Raw genomic sequence first — 21,871 nt, 5'->3', positions numbered from 1 at the left:
AAAAAATTAAACTGTTTCTCATCTGATTAAGATTTTATATAAATCTGAAGCTACATTTGTGGTGGAGTTAAATTACTTAATAGGGCTCTTTCTACCCAAGTCTCTGTAATTTCTACCAAATGACTAGGTGGCTCTATGCAAATAGCACATGTGTAACGCTAGTCCAAGGAATTGTTCATTTTTGTTACCACTCCCCTGGCTCTAAGGACAAGCCATCTTTGAAGCGGCAGCCAATAAGAGAGACACCCAGGGGCCTTGCAAGAGCATGCTCGGGGTCTTTGAGTAGTAAAAGCCACCGAGATGAGACGCATCACAGATTCAAAGGAACTGCCCTGAGATTTGGGGGACTTTCTCCTTTTCTGGCTCAAGACTATGGAACTGTGGGAACAGTGACAGGCAAACTGGCTTCCTGACCCAGGGAAGCAAAACAAGGGACCCTTGTCTGAGAGACTCAGACCCGGGAAGGGACTTGGCTCCCACATGTCTGAGATGTTGAGATGCAGCGAGAGATTTGGCTGCTGATGGAGACCAAGAACTACTAGTTTGCTGATCCTGACTTGTGGTAACCTATTGTAATCGTCTAGGTACTTTAGAGAAACAAATCCACAGAAACTCATGTAAAAGAGTTTTATATAAAGGTTAACTGCACACACACACACACACACACACAAAAACATCCTAACCCAGTGCTGCCCAAACCCACATGTCCAACATTCACCCAACAATATGTCCAACACTAATGCACAAAATCCTCCTCCTCCATCTCACAAAGCAGACGCAAGGATGCCGACTGCAGGAGGAAAGCCGAGTCAGTGAATGTGTAAGCACCTCAGCGCTGGCAGGGGTCTCCACATGGCTGCTCCAGCACCCAGGGCTGCATGGGGGTGGTCCATGTGGCTTCTCCTTGGGGATATCTTGCAAGAAGTGAGCCTTGCCAGCTGAAGCAGAGAACTGCTAAAGCAGCTGCACCCTGGTGGGACCATCACAAAGCAAGAGACCCAAGAACTAGAAAGGCGAGACTCACCAAGTCATTTATCCCTCCGCCCCTCAATTAACCCCACTTGTGTTTATCAGCCAGGTTGGCACAATGAACTAACTCACCTATTAACTTTCCTTATAAATCCCCTAAATTGTGAGTTTTGTCTGTGGGTTATGTGTGGCCATTGCAGTGAGTTATCAAATCCAGCATAGTGGCATAGAAGAAATGATTGGTGGCAGAATAGGTAAGGAGGGATGACCATGAATTTGCCTGACTTCTGCCACGAGGCAATAGGAAAAGCAGAGCGGGTCAAAGATGGCCCTCCATTGCCATCATTGCAATAGTTTACAATCTGCATGAACAATCAAAGTGAACAAAGGGATCTGTGCTGGCTATTTTTTGAGTCTAATGAAAATGCCTCTCCACAGTTAGAGCGAGCTAAGAACCCTTTGGCGGCACTCTTCTTAAAGGGACGGACAATTATGGCAAACTGATAATGAAGTTGAACACTATGGCTTCCTTCTAAACTTATTCCTCTTTCAGTTCCACGTGCTCCATGAAATTTTCCCAATCTCCAGCTAGTCGGATGTGTATTTGACCCTAAGGGTGCTAATTAAGCATGCCTTTTTAAATGTTTTGTTGCTAGGTCTCTTTGAATCATTTCCAATTCCTAGTGACTTTGTGTACTTAAAAAAAAAACTGCCTCTTGATCCTAGGACGGGTTCCACAGTGAAGTGTTCTGGAATTCCCATTCTTCTCAGTGTGATCCATCATCTGTTATGAGCCATGCAGCTGAATACTGTTGCTTACTCAATACAACACTAGTCAACCATCTGCAGGCATTCTCTGCTTCTAGCCAACATCCCGCTGATGTCAGTAATCATCTGAATTTGGCTTGAATTCCTGGTTTCTCTCTGTTGATGTTCTGCTGCAACCACTGTTGAATGATCTAGCACAAAATTTTACTTGCATATACTATTGCTGATAAGTTCAGCATTCTGTTGGGTCACTTTTCTTTGGAATGGTTACAAATATGGTTCTTTTCCAGAGAGTTGCCTAGATAGCTTCCAAATTTCTTGGAATTCACACTAAGCACTAGTACTCCTGCCTACAAATGAAGTCAAGTGCACCTATTCCTCTCAAGTCCAGCTGCTGTCATGTATTGCCTTGAGTATTCAGCAGTCTCCTCACGGACACTTCACTTTCACTCCTTCACCCTTGAACCCTTCAACTCATCACCGCTATGATCAGGAGTTTTTTCTACTGTATTTGCTAAACACTGCAAAATGCTTAGCCTGAATAGTCAGCTTCGTGTCTGCTCAGTCTGACCGCTCATCTTCTTTGTGTTGCCCACTATCATCCAATCACACTGGCCTCTAAGCTTCACATCTAACCCTGTGTTTTCTCTTTCTCTACTTCAGACTAGTCATACTTTCTCTTTTCCTGAACTGTTCTTCTGCCCACTTCTAACTAGTTCTTACTTTAGTTCTGTATTGAACACTACTGCCCTTGAAAGTTCTCCCATTATTCTCTATCTCCCAACCAAAATGATGCCCATAAAGCTTTCTCAGAGCCCCCTGACTCTTCATCCCTCAAGTCATCCACCACATTTATAATTATAGTCTGATGTGGGTTTTTGAATACTTATCTCCCATATTTGTTTATCACTCCCTACCCACACATGTGTGTTGAACCATTAAGTCAACTATAAAGATTATGATTCTTATTTTAAGTCACAGAATCCATAAAAAATTACATGAAAAATTGCTAGACTTAAACATCATAATCAATGGAGGGGAAATAGAAGTTGTCAAAGATTTCATTCTACTTAGACCAACACCCATGGAAGCAGCAGTCAAGAAATCATATGACTTTATGCATGGAATAAATCAGCTGCAAAAGGCTGCTTTAAAGTGTACAAAAGCAAAGATGCTATTTTGATGACAAAGATGTGCCTGGCCTAAACTACAGTGTTGTCAATCATTTTATATGCAGTACACCTGGAATGCTCCTTAAAAATAAGGATGATGAGACTTCATCTTGCTTTCTTTACACATGTCTTCAGGAAATACCAGTCTCTAGAAAAAGACCTCATAATTGACCAAGAAAAGGATCACTGAAAATGAAGAAAGATTTCCATGAGATGGATTGACATGATCGTGTCACCAATGCTCTCAAACCTGTAAGGGTGAGTAAAAAAAAAAAAAAAAGATATCTACCATAGTCCCAGTTCAGAGCTACTCCAGCTTATTGCAAACAAAACATATTTAAACATATCTGCAACTGGATGCTGAAAACATGTTCTCTCTTTCACGAAATCACCTTCAAAAAATAAAGTCCAATCAAAACAGCATTCTTACAAGAGATCTGCTGGGCTAGTTAAATTCATGGCAGAGAGGTCAGCTCAGAAGTTTACCTTGACTTTTTGGAGATTCCAAAAGAGTCATCTTGATAGACTTCTTGAAGGACACAGGATGATCGCAAGGGCTTAGTAGGAAGAAGCTTTTAATTAAAAGCATTCGTGATAAAAGGGCCAGAAGTTGTACCAGATCTTTTTCTTCCCTCACAACAATATACGTGGTCATTCCTCAAGGATAACAAGGCCTGTCCTACTAGAACTGTGTTGGAAAGCCAGATCATATTCACCTTACAACCCTTGTCTTGCCCCTCCAAACTTCTTTTGGTTCCCCAAACTCAAAGATTATTTAAGAGGAGCATCATTTGGGTCCCTCAAGAATGTCAAAACTGCTGCTTGGATATGGTGTAAGTCAAAGGGCAGAGAATTCTTCTGAAAGGAAGTTGGCAAACTCACTGCCCTTGAGTGGACTCTGACTCGCGGCCACCCTATAGGAGGAGCAGGACCGCCCCTGCGGGTTTCCGGGACTACAACTCTTTGCAGAAAGAAGGTGCTTTCAAATGGATGTTCTTGTGGTTAGCAGCCCAGTGTGTAACCCACTGCGTGAGACAGAAGCACCGCCTGCCTGCAGAAGGGTTAGCAGCCCAATGTGTAACCCACTGCGTGAGACAGAAGCACCGCCTGCCTGCAGAAGTGTTAGCAGCCCAGCGTGTAACCCACTGCGTGAGACAGAAGCACCGCCTGCCTGCAGAAGGGTTAGCAGTCCAGCGTGTAACCCACTACGTGAGACAGAAGCGCCGCCTGCAGATGGGTACACTGTAGATGGAGGACAGAGAGAGAAACAATGGCTTCATAGTCTGGTTTTTTGGTTGTTTAATAAGGCTTTCTAGGAGTTGTAGCAACTCACCTTGACGTACCCTCATATCAAAGGTTATAGAGAGGGTGCAATGCTGAGCAGTGTTTGGTTTTGTTATAAATAGAGTTGCTGTGAGCTCTGTTATGCACATCGTTGCCATGCGTCATAGAAGACTCAGTGGCACCTAACAGGAACCAGAGACCTTATCAAGAATGTAGAGATAAAAATGTCCTCTCTTTTTCTTAAAGGAACTGGAAGTGCTTCCAAGCTAATTTCCCTGCAATTTGAATATCTTTGCAATGTTTGATGCCATTGAGTCCATTTGGGATTCAGGGTGACCCATGTGACAGGGTAAAGCTGCCCGAGGGGGGTTTCTTGGCTGTACGACCTGCAGAACCGGATTGCCAGGACATTCTCTCGGAGCTGCTGGGTGGATTTAAATTACCAACCTTTTCATTTGCAGCCAAGTCCTTAATTGGTTTGCTACCAGGGCTCCTAGAGGTTGGGCCAAGAAACCTATTGCATTAAACACCATACAGCAAATGTTATTTTTGAAACATGTCTTCTGGGTTATTGATATCTCTAAGGACATTTAAGTTCCATAGACTCGTGCTGGCAGAGCAATCCCCAAAGCACCTCTGTTGTTGCGTTGTTAGGTGGCAGGGAGTCAATCCCAACACAGGAGACGCCATGTGAAACAACAAAACACCGCCCGGCCGTGGGCCATCCTTTCAATCCCAATTACATCTGAACCGACTGCTGCAGCCACTGTATCAGCTCCATTGAGGGTCGTCCTCCTTTTAGCGGACTCTCTTAACGAAGTATAGTGTCTTTCTCCAGGGACACCGGGCACCTCCTAATAACAGTATCTTTACAAGAGATACCTGTTGAAAACAGGTGAGACAGAATCTCTCCAGCCTTGCTTCTAAGGAGCATTCGGGTTGCTTTGCTTTGCAGACAGATTAGCTCATTATTTGAACAGTCTCTGGTATATTCAATATTCTTCACAAACACTGTAGTTTAAATGCAACAATTCATTTTCAGTCTTATTCATGGACAGCTTTCACTTGCATATAAGACAATAAAAAATACATGGATTGGGTCAAGTTCACTCTTGTCTTCAAAGTGTCTGAGCATGGATAGTCAAACAAAAGTTTACATAACATTTTAAAAATAATTTTTAAAGAAAAATATACAGGTCATGGGTTCATTGTGTTGCTTCCTGGTATTCACAGTAGATATCCCTGATACTAACAGATTCCAACAACATAATGTAAGAGTAGTATCTTTTATTTCCTTAGAAAATACACCTTTATCCTACAAATCAACATTAAGAAATCATGTACAGCAAGCAATGTGTATAAACACACACACTTTGTACCTTCCACAAGGAGGCTAATTATTATCAAATAATATTGGAAACATTAAACAGATTATCACTGTGGGAGTTGGAAATATGCAAAAAATATCTGTTAATTTATTCAAATTTGTTCAGCTGTCATCAAAAATAAATATATGGCTTTTCTTTTCAACTCTTTCACGATGAAAGGAACATGTTTAAGTTTCTGTGCTCCTTTGGTGGCATGAGCTGCATCACTTTTCCGTCAGCCAAAGGCAGTTTGCAATACATGAGGTGCTTTAACACATACTTCTAAAATTCTAATAGGAAAAAAATGGCAGCAATTTTGTTTCAGAAGGTATTTCTACACACACACGTACACACAAAGGCTATCCAACAATCCGAAGTTTCTACTTTTCATCATTGATGCTTTGTTCATGAGCAGCTAGAGTTCTAAAAGGCAAACTGGTCAGAATCCCTTGAAGAAAAATGTAATCACAATAATGGCCTCTCTCATTAATCTCTCTCACGGCCAGCGAGGCCACTCCGACCTGGCTGCTTGCAGCCCAAGGAGGAGCCCCCAACCTCCCTGGGCCTCCTATCTAATTAATATTGCTCACAGCACATCGCAACGCTGTCACCTGGAACTGTACATGCAGATAATGACAACATTTTACTAAATTGTATTATAATGAAATTTCTTGAAACTTAAAGTCATAACACACACCAAACTTTTCAAACAAAATCTCGCTACCTTCAAACCAATTCCAATTCATAACAAACGTTTACGACAGAGTAGAATTGCCCAATTGGGTTTCCCAAACAATCCATCTTTACAGAAGCAGACATCCACATCAGGCTCCCAGGCAGCAGTCGGGGGGTTCGCAGTCAAGGCCTTGCCCCCAGTGCTCCATAAGTGCTACACTAGTTAGATAATGTGAAGGAATACTGCCAAATCAGTCACGATGTGTTTCTCAGAGTAAAAAACTATTATACAGTCAATGTGGAAGCATCATTTTCAAATTCTGCAAATAAGTCATCCTTGCTTTTGCAAAGGAACTCCATCTTTTCTGAAGGGATTATATATGTCCTTTAAAGTTAACCTTTTAACACAATCAAACAGTAATGACAAGATAACGAATGAAAATTTTTAATTCAATCCTAGTCTAACCTGCACTCATGGTAGAAGAAACAGACGGGATGCTTTTCAGAATGTATTTTCCATCCAATTAATTTTATAAAGCTTTGTCCTATTTTTTCAAAAAAAAAAAAAAGTATTTCTACTATCCATACAACAGAAGCCAATTGTTTATGTGAAAAATACAAGTCCTTTCTATGATGCGGCATAAAGAGCCCTGGTGATGGTAAGTGACAGTCTGTTAACTGAAAGGTCAGCTGTTCAAGCCCACCAGCTGTTCCAAGGTAGAATGCGGAGGCTGTTTGCTCCCGTTCAGATTTACTGTCTCAAGAACACTAGCTACAGTTGCTGAGCATCGGAATGGCACTCGGTAGCAATGAGTTTGGTTTCACTGGTTTATAATGAGGCATGGTGTGAGATACAGGATATTTAGGGCTCACATTGTGCAGCACCTGTGAAGAGTGTGTGTTGTTATCATGGTGAGCCTCATCACTGCCGGTTAAGGCTTGTGTCTTCAAGCCCACGATGCTTTTGTTCTTGCCTCTGACCACTTTGCCTTGGAGAAGAGTTGATAACACAATTCTTTGGGCTTTGAAAATGCAACCCCCCCAAAAGAAGTCCCAGAAAGATTTCCAGTTACCTTGCAAATCAATATGTTTTCTGTAATAGAGCCCTTTGGGAATTCAGAAGAGAGGTGATCACATGTTTCTTGCCTCACTCTCTGAGATCTTTTATTTATGAGATATTCTTCTGAGGGGCACTTGTATTCCAAGGAAGGTCTAGTTCCTTCTTTCGCGTTTACTATATTTATACAGATCAGCTGCATATGAAGTTACTGGCAGATATGTCTCATGAGTAAGTACAGCGAATGGATGTAAATGGACTCCCTTTGCATACAGCGCTTAAAAAAAACCACATTGCATTCAAGTCAATTCGGACCCATAGCCACTTTCAAAAGCAGGGCACAGCTGCCCCGTGTGGGTTTCTGAAACGATTAATCCTGCACGTCAGTAGGAAGACTAACCCTAGTGATGTAGTGAGTTTTACCTTGGGATGCTAACCTGAAGGTCGGCAGTTTGACACCACCAGCCACTGCTTGGGAGAAAAAGGAAACTTTCTACAGCACTTACAGGAGATACTAAAGTACAAGAAAAAATTCTTACCCCTAAGGATTGACAGATCACCTGTGGTGACGCTGTTGGGTCTGTGTTGGACTGCGGGGTCAGCAGTCCAAATCTGCCAGCTGCTCTATAGGGGAAAGAGTAGGCTGCCCCTGGGAAGATTTACAAGTCCTGGGAAACCTTCTACAGAATCACGACGAGTAGACATTAACTTGATGGCAGTGGATTTGGGCAGAGTACTGACCATCTAATTGAGACTATAACTTCATTCATCTCGAGTCAAAGATGACGCTGATGTTTGTAGACCGGAAAACTAACATATCGGTGAACTCTTCGGCAGAAGTCAGTCAATCCCAAAGAAAGGAAATCCGTATGAGGATAAAAGTAATGATAAGTTCAATTCTGTTCACATTCCGTTTTAAATGGCATGTGACACATGCAAGAAGAGAAATTCGACAGGGCCCTGAAAACACAGGGCTGGAGGTCAGTGAGGATGTCGTTAAAATTATGACAGAATTCAAGCTTGCTTTCTCAAAGGGAGGGTGAGGTATGAGAAGAAAAATAGCTGAGTGAGAATCTCGGGGACCACTCATTCTTCAAGAGTGAATTGGGGTAGGAGGGAAGAACAGAACGCGAACTCAGTACAAGGAGTAGGGAGAAGGGCCAGGTCCCGGAAGACAAAAGAAGACTGCATGCCGAGAGGGCAGGGGAAGCAAGCAGGGAACACTTGGCTTTGGTGGACTACGCAGAGACTGGTTTGTTAAAAAACTGAAGGTTTCCAGCAACCTCTTGTCAAGTAACTTGATCGGTGCCATTTTTCCAGCGATGGCTGCTCGCGTCACGCATGTGTCACATTTTTATAACGTTCACGATAACGCCGACATTTTCATCATGCTATAGCACACTCACTAGAACATGGTATCAGGTGAACATAACTTTCTGTGTACCGGGAGCTCCAATATGTCATGTGACTTCCTTTATTGGGATACGCACTTCCTTGAGGTGGTCTGGGATCGACCCTGGAATACAGAATTGCTAGGTCTGCCTAGATCGTTTCAACTCGTGCAAAGCCAGAAAGATGGAGGCAAAGAAAAGACCTCAGGATTTACAAGAAGGATCGCTTATCATGTTCTAGGAAGTCTCAACATTAAGGCGTGAACCGAGATGAGACGAAAGGAGGTACTGAAAGAAACGGTGGTAAGGGATTCGAGGCATGAACTGTAGAATGTGCACAAAAAAGATTTAAATAACTAAATGTTAATAATAACCAACCACATTGATATGGTGCTTTCTACATGCAAAGCATTGTTCTCAACACTTTACAAAAAATACCTCATTTGATCCTCACTGTAGCCCCATGTTGGCATCATGGTTATGCAGTGGGCGGCGATCCAAGACCCGCAGTTCGAAACCACCAGCCACTCCTCAGCAAAAAGATGGGGCTTTCTACTCCTGAAAAGAGTTTCCGTCTCTGAAACTGACAGAGGAAGTTCTACCCTGTCCTGTCGCTATCAGTCAGCATCAGCTCGATGGCAGTGAGTTTCGCTTATAGTTTTATAAATCATGATTACGATTGCTTGTCTCTCACATATGAGGATACTTCCGGCTAAGTAATATAAGTCAAAGAAAGTACACCTCGGAGTCAAGTCTCAAACATGACTACAGAGGACTTCCTGCAGAATCTCTCCTCCTAACCAATCTACACACCGTGTCACAGAGACACGGGGAACACTACTTTTGTCAGTATGTGCATTTTGCATCCCTGGTGATGGAAGAGGGTCGACCGCACAATTTGCACTCAATGAGAGTCTGTTACATTAATGAAAGTTTGACTAGAAAGGGCTGAAATGTTTTATTTAAATGATGAGGGTTGTTTCTAGGGGACTTTATTTGGGGACTAGGAGTCCAGAAATGGAACAAAGGATTGAGTCCTCCACTGCTAGTGGCAAGGTTGGCAGTTTGAATCTACCCAGAGAAACATTGTGGGGGGAGGCTCGATCTGCTTTTCAAAGCTCACAACCTCAAAAGACCCATGGAGCACATATGTACTCTGACCTACAGGGAGGGGGTCACCATACCTGGCTAACAAAAGATATAGCATCTGGAGGCTTAAAGATAAACGGGCGACCATCTAGCGAAGACACAAGAAAGCCCACATGGAAGAAGCACACCAACCTACCCCAACACGATTGCTGAAGACAAAGTGGGTGCATAAGCAAATGCAGTGCAGAAAGCTGATGGTGCCAGCTGTCAAAAGATATAGAATCTGGGGTCCTACAAGCTGGAAGATAAACAAGGGTCCATCTAACTGAGAAAGAACAAAGCCCACATGGAAGAAGCACACCAGCCTGTGAGACCACAAGGCATCGAAGGGGTCAGGTATCAGGCATCAAAGACCAAAAATAAAAAATCACAGCATTGTGAATGAGGGGGAATACAGAGTAGGGAACCAGGGCCCATCTGTGGGAAATTTGACATCCCCTTGTAGAAGGGCTGCGGGGAGGAGATGAGCCAGTCAGGATGCAGTGTAGCAATGATGAAACATACAATTTTCCTCTAGTTTTTGAATGCTTCCTCCCCACCACTATCATGATCCCAATTCTACCTTATACATCTGGCTGGACCGTTGGATATACAGTGGCACAGATAGGAACTGGAAACACAGGAATCCAGGACAGATGAACCCCTCAGGACCAGTGGTGAGAGTGGCGACATCGGGAGGGTGGAGAGAAGGTGAGGGAGAAAGGGGGAACAGATTACAAGGATCTACATATAACCTCTTCCATGGGGGACGGACAGCGGAGAAGTGGGTGAAGGGAGAGATTGTATGGTATAAGATATGACAAAATAATAATAATTTCTAAATTATCAAGGATTCATGGGGGAGGGGGCACTGGGGAGGGAGGAGGAAAATGAGGAGCGGATACCAAGGGCTCAAGTAGAAAGTAAATATTTTGAGAATGATGATGGAAACATATGCACAAATGTGCTTGACACAATGGATGGATGGATGGATTGTGATAAGAGTTGTACGAGCCCCAATAAAATGATTTTTAAAAAGAAGACCTTGACAACATGCATCACCACCACCATTCTGGGACTGTTTACCTCCCCTCCTGGAATCCCTCTCCTCTCAAGGCTGTAAGATGCATGAACATAAGCTCATCGGGTTCTAATTTTCTCCAAATGAAACTGACGTCAGCAGACAGAAAAGCCTTAGCGAAAAGGCCAGGACAAAGGTCAATGTCTCCCCTCCATCTAAGTACTTGTCCGATGTTCAGTGACGTTTGCTGATCTGAGGCTGGGCAGGCAGTTTAAGAGCTAGAATCCATTTACCCTTTTCCACTGGGTCCTGCATAAGGCTATAAGCTGCTCCCCAGGCAGCACTCGCTCAGACAGATGATATGCAAACTCTAAGAATACATTCCAAGGAGGGTGAAGTTGGGGGGGGGGGAGGTGAAGAAGGGGGAACTGATGGACACACAACCACAGACACCCCTACAGGAAAAGAACAATGGAAACCATGAGGGAAGGGAGACTGTGGCTGGTGTAAGACATGAAAATATTCATTTATAATCTATCAAGGGGTCATGGGGGTGGAGGGGGGAGCTGATAGCAAGGGCTCAATAGAAAGTAACTGTCTAGAAAAGAATGCTAGCAACATATGTACAAATGTGCCTGATGCAATTGGTGTATGGATTTTAATAAGCATTATAATAAATAAAAACTTAATAGGCTAAAAAAGAAAATCTATCTAGTTAAAATGTTATTCAAATGTAAATTTCCTAAATGAGAAATAAACTGTTGGGATTATTTTTTTAACTGCATTCCAAGGGACACATTTCACCATCAATAACTAATGACACAGTTTGTGTTGTTCTTTTATCACGTAACGAGAACCTACAATGTTTTAAACAGTTCTTTCTTTTTTTTTTTAATAATTTTACTGGGGACTCCTGCAATTCTAATCACAATCCATACACGCATCCATTGTGTCAAGCGCATATGTACATTTGTTGCCATCATGATTCTCAAAAAATTTGCCTTCTACTTGAGCCCTTAATATCGGCTGCTCATTTTTCCCCCTCTGTCCCTGTTCCCCCTTTCCTCATGAACCCTCCATAATTCACAACTTATTATTATTTTGTCATATGTTACTCTGTCTGACGTCTACCCCCACCCTCTTCTATGCTGCCCATCCCCCAGGGAGGAGGCTATATGTAGATTCTTATAGTAGTCTGTTCCCCTTTCTACCACACCCTCCAAGCATCGCCACTGTCACCACTGGTCCTGAAGGAGTCATCTGTCCTGGATTCCCTATGTTTCCAGTTGCTAATCTGTACCAATGTACATTCTCTGGTCTAGCCAGATTTGTAAAAATTGGGATCATGATAGTGGGGGGCAGGGGGGAGCATTTAAGATCAAGAGGAAAGTTATATGTTTCATCGTTGCTACCCTGCACCCTGACTGGCTCATCTCCTAAGCAGTTTTCTTATACAAAACAGTTCATCTTTTAAACTCTGGGGCAGTGGTTCTCAACCTTCCAAATGCCATGACCCTATAATACAGTTCCTCATGTTGTGGTGACCCCCAACCATAAAATTATTTTTGTTGCTACTTCATCACTGTAATTTTGCTACTGTTATGAATCATCATGTAAATACCTGATATGCAAAATGTATTTTCATTGTTACAAATTGAACATAATGAAAGCATAGTGATTAATCACAAAAACAATATGCAATTGTATATTGTGAAATGTTTATTTCTAATTCCAAATAAAAGAAGCATGATGTAGCAGGGTACCAGTCTTCATGCTATCTTTACTCATATGTGAGTGTATCTGCATGTGGGCGGACCCACCTGGAGACCGATGGAGGAGCAGTGTCTCGGTTCCTAAGACCATCCAAATTATGTTTTCCGATGGTCTTAGGCGACCCCTTGTGAAAGGGTCATTTGACCTCCAAAGGTTGAGAACCACTGGGTCCCCAGAGTCTGGAGAATTATAAAAGGAAAGAAAGAAACTATCTCAGCTGTACCTCAAATCAAAAGTGGAGATGAGAATTGGAATCACTTCCATGTTCATCTAAAAAACATACCCACAACCTCATGTGCCCAGCTAATTGACCCTATACAATGCAATTTCCTTTCCCCACTATCTCTGTTGGTTAAAGAAATATTTAATTACTCATGCAAGCACACTTAATAGATTTAATCAGCATTCTCTGAGAAAAATGAATTATGGGCTTCGATATTCAGGAAACAAAATGATTCAACTGGTACTTAAAGTGGTATGTGCTCTGTACAGTGAAGGATATCAATGTGTATGGTCCATCTCCTCAAGGTCTTAATTCACATACCAGTGTCTTCATGACTTCCCAGTTATAAGACATTACTTCTAGAAGCTGCTGTGTTGAGCACACCTAAGCTCAGATTTCAATGTGCATATCTCTTGACGTCAATAGTACTTTGCGTTTATATTTATCTGATGGGACCAAACTCTAAGGGAATGAAATCCCTTTTTGATAAAATTTCAAACAATTCTTGAGCCACTCTTGCTGCCTAAATTCTTTTTTTCTATAATTAATTCTATCTTTTCCATCTAAAACTGTCAGAAATAAAACTGCTACCTAGTTGGCATACCAGGGAGCTTCAAAAAATTCATGGAAAAGTTCCATTATCTTTTAATCATATTTTTCCATTACAGTTTCAAAGCATATGTAAACATATCTCTATACTCTGCAATATTCTCCACATATAATCAAATACTAAAATAATATGTAAAATATACACTGGCTTATGTAACAATAATTATCACTGCCCTCTTTTTGTCAGGTATCTTTCAAAACTCAGCCTTTCCTGTATTAACATCTACATTCTATAAAATGGCAATATTTCAATGCTTATTTTTATTTATTCTTAAGTGATAAGTAGCCATGCATTGTATTTTTAAGCTAACATAGTTACTGCGAAATGCTGCAGAAGTTTGAAACTTCTACTCTGCTGCTGGGAAATTGCCATTTATAAATGGCCACTTCTGGGGCCACCTCAAGACTTTGGCCCACATTTTCATAACAATGGCCCCTGGTTTGGGATTGTGACTAGCTATTGATGGGTATTTGATTTCACAGCATGTCTCTTTTATTCATGGAAGTGCTGTGTGGTGTAATCTTCATTTTCCCCATTTAAACAAATTTTGTTTGGGACATGTCTAAGTATCTCTCAGTATATTGTCTCGAAACTAACAACAGCAAACAACAACAGACTGAAGAAGTAAACTCCCTTAATGTAATAGATGCTCAACCATTAGCTTTTTGTAGGAGGCCCTCGGCTGCTCAGTAGAAAGCTGACAGTCTGCTTCCAGAAGGTCACAGCCTGGAAGACCGGATGGAGAGCCACTGTCTTGTGCACGCCAGGGTCACCCTGAGTCAAAGTCAACTCCACAGCAACAAGTAACAGCATGTCAGGAGCACATGGAAGATGGCTTGTTTTTAATGTTTGATTTCTAAAGGGGTTTAGAAAAGGTCGAAATAGGAGAATTCTATTTTATAAGTAATGATAAATTGGCGAACTCTCAATAAATTTAAAACACAGTCATGCGCTGAGTCAACTTCACCAATTTCATCTAAATTGTATCAAGGAATCTGATAGTGGAGACATTTTGGCTGAAATGGAAAATATACAGCTATGTCCCCAATAGAGAGCATTGCCATGTAAGGCATTCATCTGTAAAATTTATTATTAAATGACACTGAATTGTGCATTGCCAAACAAATTCTGTCTAGCTTTAAAAGTAAAGGTTTTGTTCCTCTAAAATTCACTTAGGCTTAGAGAAATATATTTAATTATTTTCTACTAATATTTCTGTTAACATTGAATTCATTTGCTCAGAAATTTTTGGCTGCCTTCACCTAAAATAACATGTTTTTAAAAGGAAATATCTCTCTGAACATCTCATTGTTTTAGAAATGTTAGTCCTAGAGGGACATCTAACAACATTGCCTCTAAGTCCTTTATCAGGTTGGGGTGAAGACGTGGAGGCAAGAAAAAGAAACTATTTGTTTCACCTGCGACAAAACCGATAGTGACCTCTTGTGGTACATTTCAACCAGAAAGTTTTGTTGAACAGCACGATCTTTTCTTCAACTGCACTCTGGAGAACAGAAGCGTTGTGGCTCGATGCTAACAAAGAGCTGGCAGTCATCATAAAAGTAAAAGATCAACAGTGACAAAACTAAAGGATTTCTTTATGCAAATCTACCCAGTCAACTGTCTATCAAAATAATCATAGTTCCTCCTATTAGTAAGAGCGGATTCCTCCAGGAGAGGTTGGGGGAAATGGGGAGCTAGTAACAACGAGTGAAAGAAGGGGGAAATGTTCTAATTGATTGTGGTGACGATTGCCTGAACTGTGAATTGTATGTTTTGTGAATTATATGTCAATAAAACTGCCAATTTAAAAAAATAGCATTATGTTAATAGTGCAGTTACAAGTTAGCCAGTGAGTTCCATGGAAACAAACTAGGGCAATTGGTAGTGAAGCTGACGGTTTGGGGGTTAGCAGCCCTCCAATCAGGTATGTATTGCCACCCTTATATTTGTATAATGCTCTGCCAGTGGGGTCCAAAGCAAGGGACCCTCCTCTGCATTCTTGATCAGCTCGGGAGCACTCGGTAGGTGGTTACATGTCGGGCTGCTGACCACCAGCTCAGCATGTCGAAACCATCAGCTCCTCCTCAGGAAAAAACGAGGTTTTCGACTCCTGTAAAGATTTGCCACCTGGGAAACCCACCAGGGCAGCTCTACTCTGCCCTGCAAGGTCTTTCTGAGTCAGAATCAACTTGAAGGCAGTGAGTTTGGGTGATGATATTTAAAAAGCAAAAGCAGAACATTACAAAACCCGGGTGAACCAATGCTTTTTAAAAATAGGAAGTTTATCAATATTTCTTCGATAGTTGTTCAATACCCTTTCAAGAAAAATAATCAACAACTTGATAGGGGAAAAATCCATTTGTCTCTCACTATTTCTTTTAAATTAGATAATAGTTTGTGACTTCTTTCTTGATATCTTTGAAAATCACTATTTCTCTATTTCCTATCCTATGTATGTTCATTTAGAATGTCAGCTTTTGCACATGTTAATAATAATGTGAGGAGTCTGGTAGCCCAGCAGTTGCGCATGCGGCTGCCAACCCAATGGTCTGTGGTTCCAGTCCACCAGCAGCCAGCTCTCATGGGAGAAAGCTACGGCAGCCTGCTTCTGTCGAAATCCCAGCCATTGAACTCCGTGGGGGTTATAATTTGCCTACAGAGTCACCATGTATTGGACCTGACTAAAAAGCAATGGGTTTTTATTTATAGCCCAAAGATAATATCCGATTTTCCTATAAGAATAAGATGGCTGGATAAAGAAATTCCTGGTTCAACTAAGATGATGAGGGCAAAAGGGGAAACCGAATATATTGAGCTTCTTCTTTTGAAAGTTAAGTGGTCCCTAAAATACTACCTTCTCTGTTTTCTCCTTTCCTGAGTCTCTTTTTCCATAAAAAAGAAAACCACTTCTATTTTCATCTAAGCAACTCATAATAGAGTTTAAGATATTTTTAAAAAACAATAATTTCTAGTAAAAGATATTTTATAGGTGTCATTTTTCCAAATGGCACCTTAATTTACGGTCACCCTCACTAATCTTTTCTGCTTATTTATTCAAGAATGGAAGACAAATTATGAGTAAAATATGCTAACCAATTGTAATCTCAAATTCCACCTAAGAGTTCTAAAAGCTGTTCTGTTTCTTTCAGGACCCCACAAATTTACTGTTCCCTACAGCCTAGTTTATGCTGATGAATACCATGCATAAATAATTAACATTTGAATGAGGGAAAATGCCCTAATAATGTTCCACACACAGACCCCTCCCTCTGCAAACACTGGAGCCAGAATCCGATGTAAGAAACTGTCTCACGCAGGCCAAACTCTCCTGTCCTGGCACATCAGCAAGGCGTCTTGACTGCTGCGCCCTCTTGGTTATTTAGTGGAACCACTTGTCCAGAATGACCATTCCCTTTTCTGTCAAGAAATGATCTGCTCTTGCATTCCGCCTTGAACTAAAGAGAAATTCCCTACTCCCATGATTTGGCTATAAAGTGCATGTCTCCATCCTACTTAATGTCTTTCATTATTTTCTTTTACAGACTTGAATCACCAGTAACAACGCGCAATGCTTCCCCATATTTTTTGTTTGTATTTAGAGTCAACTAAATACAAACAATAAAAAGCCAATCTCACGAGGTATAAAATAACAGCAAGCCGACGATACTTGCTACTCTGGACCGTAGAATGAACCACTGTGGTTTTGCCAATTGCAACTGGGGAGTTGGAAACTTTATTAGGAAATCTTTAGATGTGAAAACTATACCCAAATACGCCACCTTCCTTGCTCTCTTGGTGTACGGTACCTCCTCAAAAGGCATCTGATGGATTTCTACGTGGCTGAGATTTCAGTTCGTCACTAGCATCTGTGCAGAAATAATGTGCTTGATGTTTTTTTTCTCTTTATGTTCATTTTTCTTTTATATCTTATATCTATTATCTGTGCGTCTGTCTGTGTGTATATATCTGCTCTTGCTCTCTCTCTCCCCCCCTCCCTCCGTGTGTGTGTGTGTGTGTGTGTGTGTGTTGAGGGAAACTGAAAGACAATGGAAGAGAGAAAGTCACTGTGCTCTTTCCATGACTCTGTCCTTGGTCTAGTTAGATGTCTGTCTACGTGTTCCTCTGTGTGCTGCAATGTCTCTTCATGTATGTCTCCATATCCGTCTGCCTCTTAAAATCTGATGTTTTCCAAGAAGTAAATAGGATCGTGTTCGCCAGAAAGAGAAATATTTCATAAGGTAGAGATAAACAGAAACCCCTAGCTCCTGTGTCTTCGACCCTTAAATATCTCTTAAGAGCCCGGTCTCCTCTTCTCTCTTGTGCCTCTAAAGCTCTGGCATCACTTTTCTTTCCATGCTGGTAAGTTGGTGACGAATGACATTCCCACTGTGACAAAGCAGATCCATCTCAGAGAATCCTCCAAATCATATAGAAATGGCAATACCCAGAGGGTACTTCTGTTTGACAAGGTAGACCAACATAATAGTGTGATTCTTAACTTTTAAGGTTCTTCCTTTAAGAGACCCTAAAATTTTCCAGTATTTATTACATCCACAAACGCAAATGCTCAATGCAACTATCAAACACATTTCACACAGAGCTTGGGTCATTGGTGATAAAAAGGTAGTCATAGGCCCTTAACGGTGGCATTTAAGATGCCAAAACAGATATACTTTCATTTGCCCTCAGGAGTGTCCATGGGCAGAAGCCCTGACCAATGAGCAGGTATGGGCATTAATTTGGATGCCAGATAGAACTGTAAGATAATCAACCAGAGGCACTTCCCTAGAGGTGATTTTAACCCATAGCAACACGACAGGGCAGCGTAGAAGGATTTATAAGGCTGTAAATCTGTATAGGGAGCAAAATGCCTCAGGTTCTCCCTTGATGTACCTAGTAGGTTTGAACTACCAACCTTTCTGTTCATAGCCTGATGTGGAACTCAATAGACCACAGAGCTCCTTGATCTTAAAAATGGTGGATGTAAAAAGGTAGTACCAAGAAAATAAATAAATAAAATTTAAAAAGGTTTAGCACCAGAAGGAAGTATTCCTAAGCTAAGCAAATTCACTGATTCGTGGCACATCTAAAAAAATCAAAAATGCAAACCCTGGCCCATAGTTCCAGTCTGACCAAGGAGATTTAACCAAACATGTGATATTAGTAAACTCCAGTCACTGGATTCCCAATGTCTTCCTCTTCACCAAGCCTGAGGGCTTATTTTTAAAGGTCTTCCCTGGAATATCTTTTCACAAACCAAATTGCATGGAGATGGATTCACCCAAGAAGACAAGAAAGCTGAAATAAGACTCATACATCCTAAACAGTTCATTTCAATAAACTTTAAATTCCCCAAACTGATTGTTTTAACAATAATTTCCCTTTGCACCCCAGGTCTATATATAATATTAAGATCTGATGATATCTTTTCACTTTTCAAGAAGTGAGATATGAAGTCGCAGTAGAATGAATAAAAATCATTCTAGAGATTGAAAACATGAATATTTTAAAAACATACTAGGCCAGGCCTATTAGTTGCCTTCTTCAACTCAAATAAGACACTTTAGAGTAGTATGTTTGGTGTTAGACACCGGTCAGCGGTAGAAATAATAAAGTAAGACACAAAGTAAAAGATTTAGGAGAGAAAAAAGAGAAAGGCTTTGGGACACTTTAAACAAAGTCCCCCAAAATCAAGGAAAACATTCGCAATCCTGGTTTTGGAAGCAATCATAGTCTAAATTGTTATAATGTAACAACTCTGCGTAATCAGAGTGTACTTAATTATTTATCATCTCGTTTTGTCTCTGTACCCCCCAGAGGCAGGTAGCTTTTTAAGGACAAAGGAGGTGTTGTAATCATTATTTTTTAATCCAAAGGGCCCCACAGAGTTTCTGGCATATAGGCACCAAACAAGGATAAATTCTAGAAATGTACGCAGAATTTCCATTGCTTTGTCCCAAGCACTACTGGGATCCATATGCAGAAACGGGTTTCTCAGAATTCTCCAAAGGTCTCAAAACAAAATAGCAAGTCTCTGGAGAAGAGAGAAAAGAAAAACTTTAACGGGTTTTCAACATATCTTGCCTATGAAATTGAAAATTACATTGAAAACGTTTTAAACAAAAGTAAGGTGTAGATTTCAGATATTTCATAGTTCATCCTGTCTTAAAATATTAAATAAATAATAATTCCCATCCAAGAATCGAAGAGGAAGTGAACACATTTTAAAGGTACTTTAAGACAAGATGTAACATCAGGAGTTCAGGTAGAATGGCATTCTTGGAATTTCTTTCCCCCTGTTGCTACTGTAGTTATGACCACAGTAGCTATTGTTTCTCTTCTACATTCCTCCTGTTTAAGTCAAATCTAATACATAAAAGCCAGTGCACACGAAGGAAAGAAAATTGATCGTAGTAACTGCTGGTGGGTGTGTGTGGGCTGTTGTTTCACTGACTCTCTCCTTCCAGATATTACGGACTACACTCCCCAGCACAAAAGGGCCACGGGCGCCCAAAAGCGTTTTCAGAGACTATTCTATAGCCACTTTCATAGCCCTTCCCGATTTGAGGGAAACCCTTCCACGCAGATTACTCTGAGAATTTGGTCGGTCCCTGAAAATGTGCAAGCAGGCTTCCCAAGACCGCACTCGCGCACGCTAAACTCCGCTGAATCCTTCAGATGAGCCTAAACCATACCCACCGCATTCGCTCGCCCCATCTCCCCGGGAGCTTTGCACAGGTGGGAGGGGGCGAGTACCTCTTGGGGAGCAGATGTAACTAACTTTCCACCATCGCCACCTCGTTCCCACCTGGACACCCAAATCACGTCCTGCTGGACACTGAAGCCACCAAGTAAGCTCGCTGGTGGCCCCCTCCCCCCTTGGGATAGGGTTGAGTGGGGGGCGGGGGGGGGGGGCGTCTGCAGGATGGAAGTAGCGGGGGTGGGGGAGGCAGCGGTTGTTCCGAGCCGAACAGTAACTCTCCTTACCACTGGAGCGCCGGACGATGTTCTCCAAAAATGTGTTCTGCGGTGCCACCAGCCCTCTCTTGCCCCCCGGCATCCTGGGTCTGGAGAGCAGCGGCCAGGATCCGCGGCGGGGGAGGGGGGAATGCAGGAAGAGAAGGTGGAGGAAGAGGAGGAGAAGGTGGAGGAGAAGATGCAGCCGAAGGAAGAGGGGGCGCGGCGGCGGCGGCGGGGTCCCCTGACTGTGTCGCGAGCCGGACCCGGATGAGCAGCTCTGGGGAGGAGGACCAGGCAGTTCATGGTAGTAGCGCTCCCCAGACCGCCGCTGCCCAGACTGTGGCGGTGCCGCACACCGGGCTCGGCAACTGCAGGCTCCGCGGGGCACAGTGCGCCTGCGCCGCCCCCGCTGTCGCTGTCCCGCCGGTACCCAGGCGGAGGTTGGCGCTGAGGCTGCGGCCGCGGCGCTCTTCGCCCCGGCTCGGGCTCCGCATGGCTCCCCGGCCCTGGTCCGCGCCCCGGGGAGCGGGGCGGCACGAGGGGGGCACTCAGACCCCCGGCAAGTGCAGCCCAAACCCCAGGTCCTGCGCGTTCGTCTCCGGACGCCCCCGGCCCCACCCCTCCCGCGCAGCTGGACTGCAGCTGGCCGGCGAAGCCCAACTTCTGCCCCGCGGGGCGCCCGCTGGCCGCTCTGCTCTCCCGGGGGGCCGAGGCGAGCGCCCGCGGGCGGTGGGGCTGGGGGCGGCGAGCGGCCGCAGGGGGCGCCGTGCGCAGACGGCGGGGGTCGCGAGCCCAGCGGCGCCGGCAGACGCGCTGCCCCCGCCCGGGTGCCCCGGCGCCCGCTCCGGCTGGGGCTGGCAGCGCAGCAGGGACTGGCGGAGCGGCGCCCGGGGACGCAGAGCTGCCACTTGACGCTGCGACCGCCCCCCTCCGGGCTGGGGCACCGTAGCCTCGACGGAGGAGCTTTCCGCACCCCCGCCGCCGCCACACCCCCGGGCCCCGGGGGACCCAGGCGCCGGACGGGCGCCCAGAACGGTCCCTGCCCCCGAGGCTTCAGCGAGCGCGCAGACAGCTCGGAGGAGCTTCGCCCGGGGCTGCTGCGCGCCCGCTGGCAGCGGCAAGGGCCTGGCTGCTGCTGCAAACTCGCGGGAAGGAGTGCGCTCGACGTGTGGGGTGGAGGGGGGGGCGGAGGGGGGAGGATGACGGATTCACAACCCGGAGAAGAGTACAGAGGTTGACGACACGACACCGTGGTGGCAAACCCGTGAAGGCACAGGCCCCGGGAGGGGCAGAAAGCCCCTCCTTCTTGAACAGAACCTCTGGGCTAAAGGGGAATCCATCAAAGAGAGATAAAAAGTGACTTAAATGAGGAGAGGAGAGGGAAGGAAATCCAGAGGGGGTGCAGGCCACGGTACCTTCTTTTGTCTAAGGCAGTGATTCTCAAAGTGCCCCGAACTGTCAGCAGTTCGA

At 43.5% G+C, this 21,871-nt stretch overlaps 1 protein-coding gene across 1 annotated transcript in view; it reads right to left on the bottom strand.

Annotated features, from left to right (window-relative positions):
• The window catches only part of KCNH5 (potassium voltage-gated channel subfamily H member 5), a 359,954-nt gene extending 339,453 nt beyond the window's left edge, over positions 1–20,501 (bottom strand). Inside the window, exon 1 of the mRNA XM_075531693.1 lies at positions 20,429–20,501. Coding sequence (XP_075387808.1) covers positions 20,429–20,501 — 73 coding nt within the window. The remainder of the gene's footprint in view (positions 1–20,428) is intronic.
• Positions 20,502–21,871: the final 1,370 nt, after the last annotated feature.

This window comes from Tenrec ecaudatus, chromosome 14 (assembly GCF_050624435.1).
Source record: "Tenrec ecaudatus isolate mTenEca1 chromosome 14, mTenEca1.hap1, whole genome shotgun sequence".
NCBI lineage: Eukaryota > Metazoa > Chordata > Mammalia > Afrosoricida > Tenrecidae > Tenrec > Tenrec ecaudatus.
Note: the sequence above shows the minus strand (reverse complement) of the source record. Positions and strands in the feature narration are given on the sequence as shown.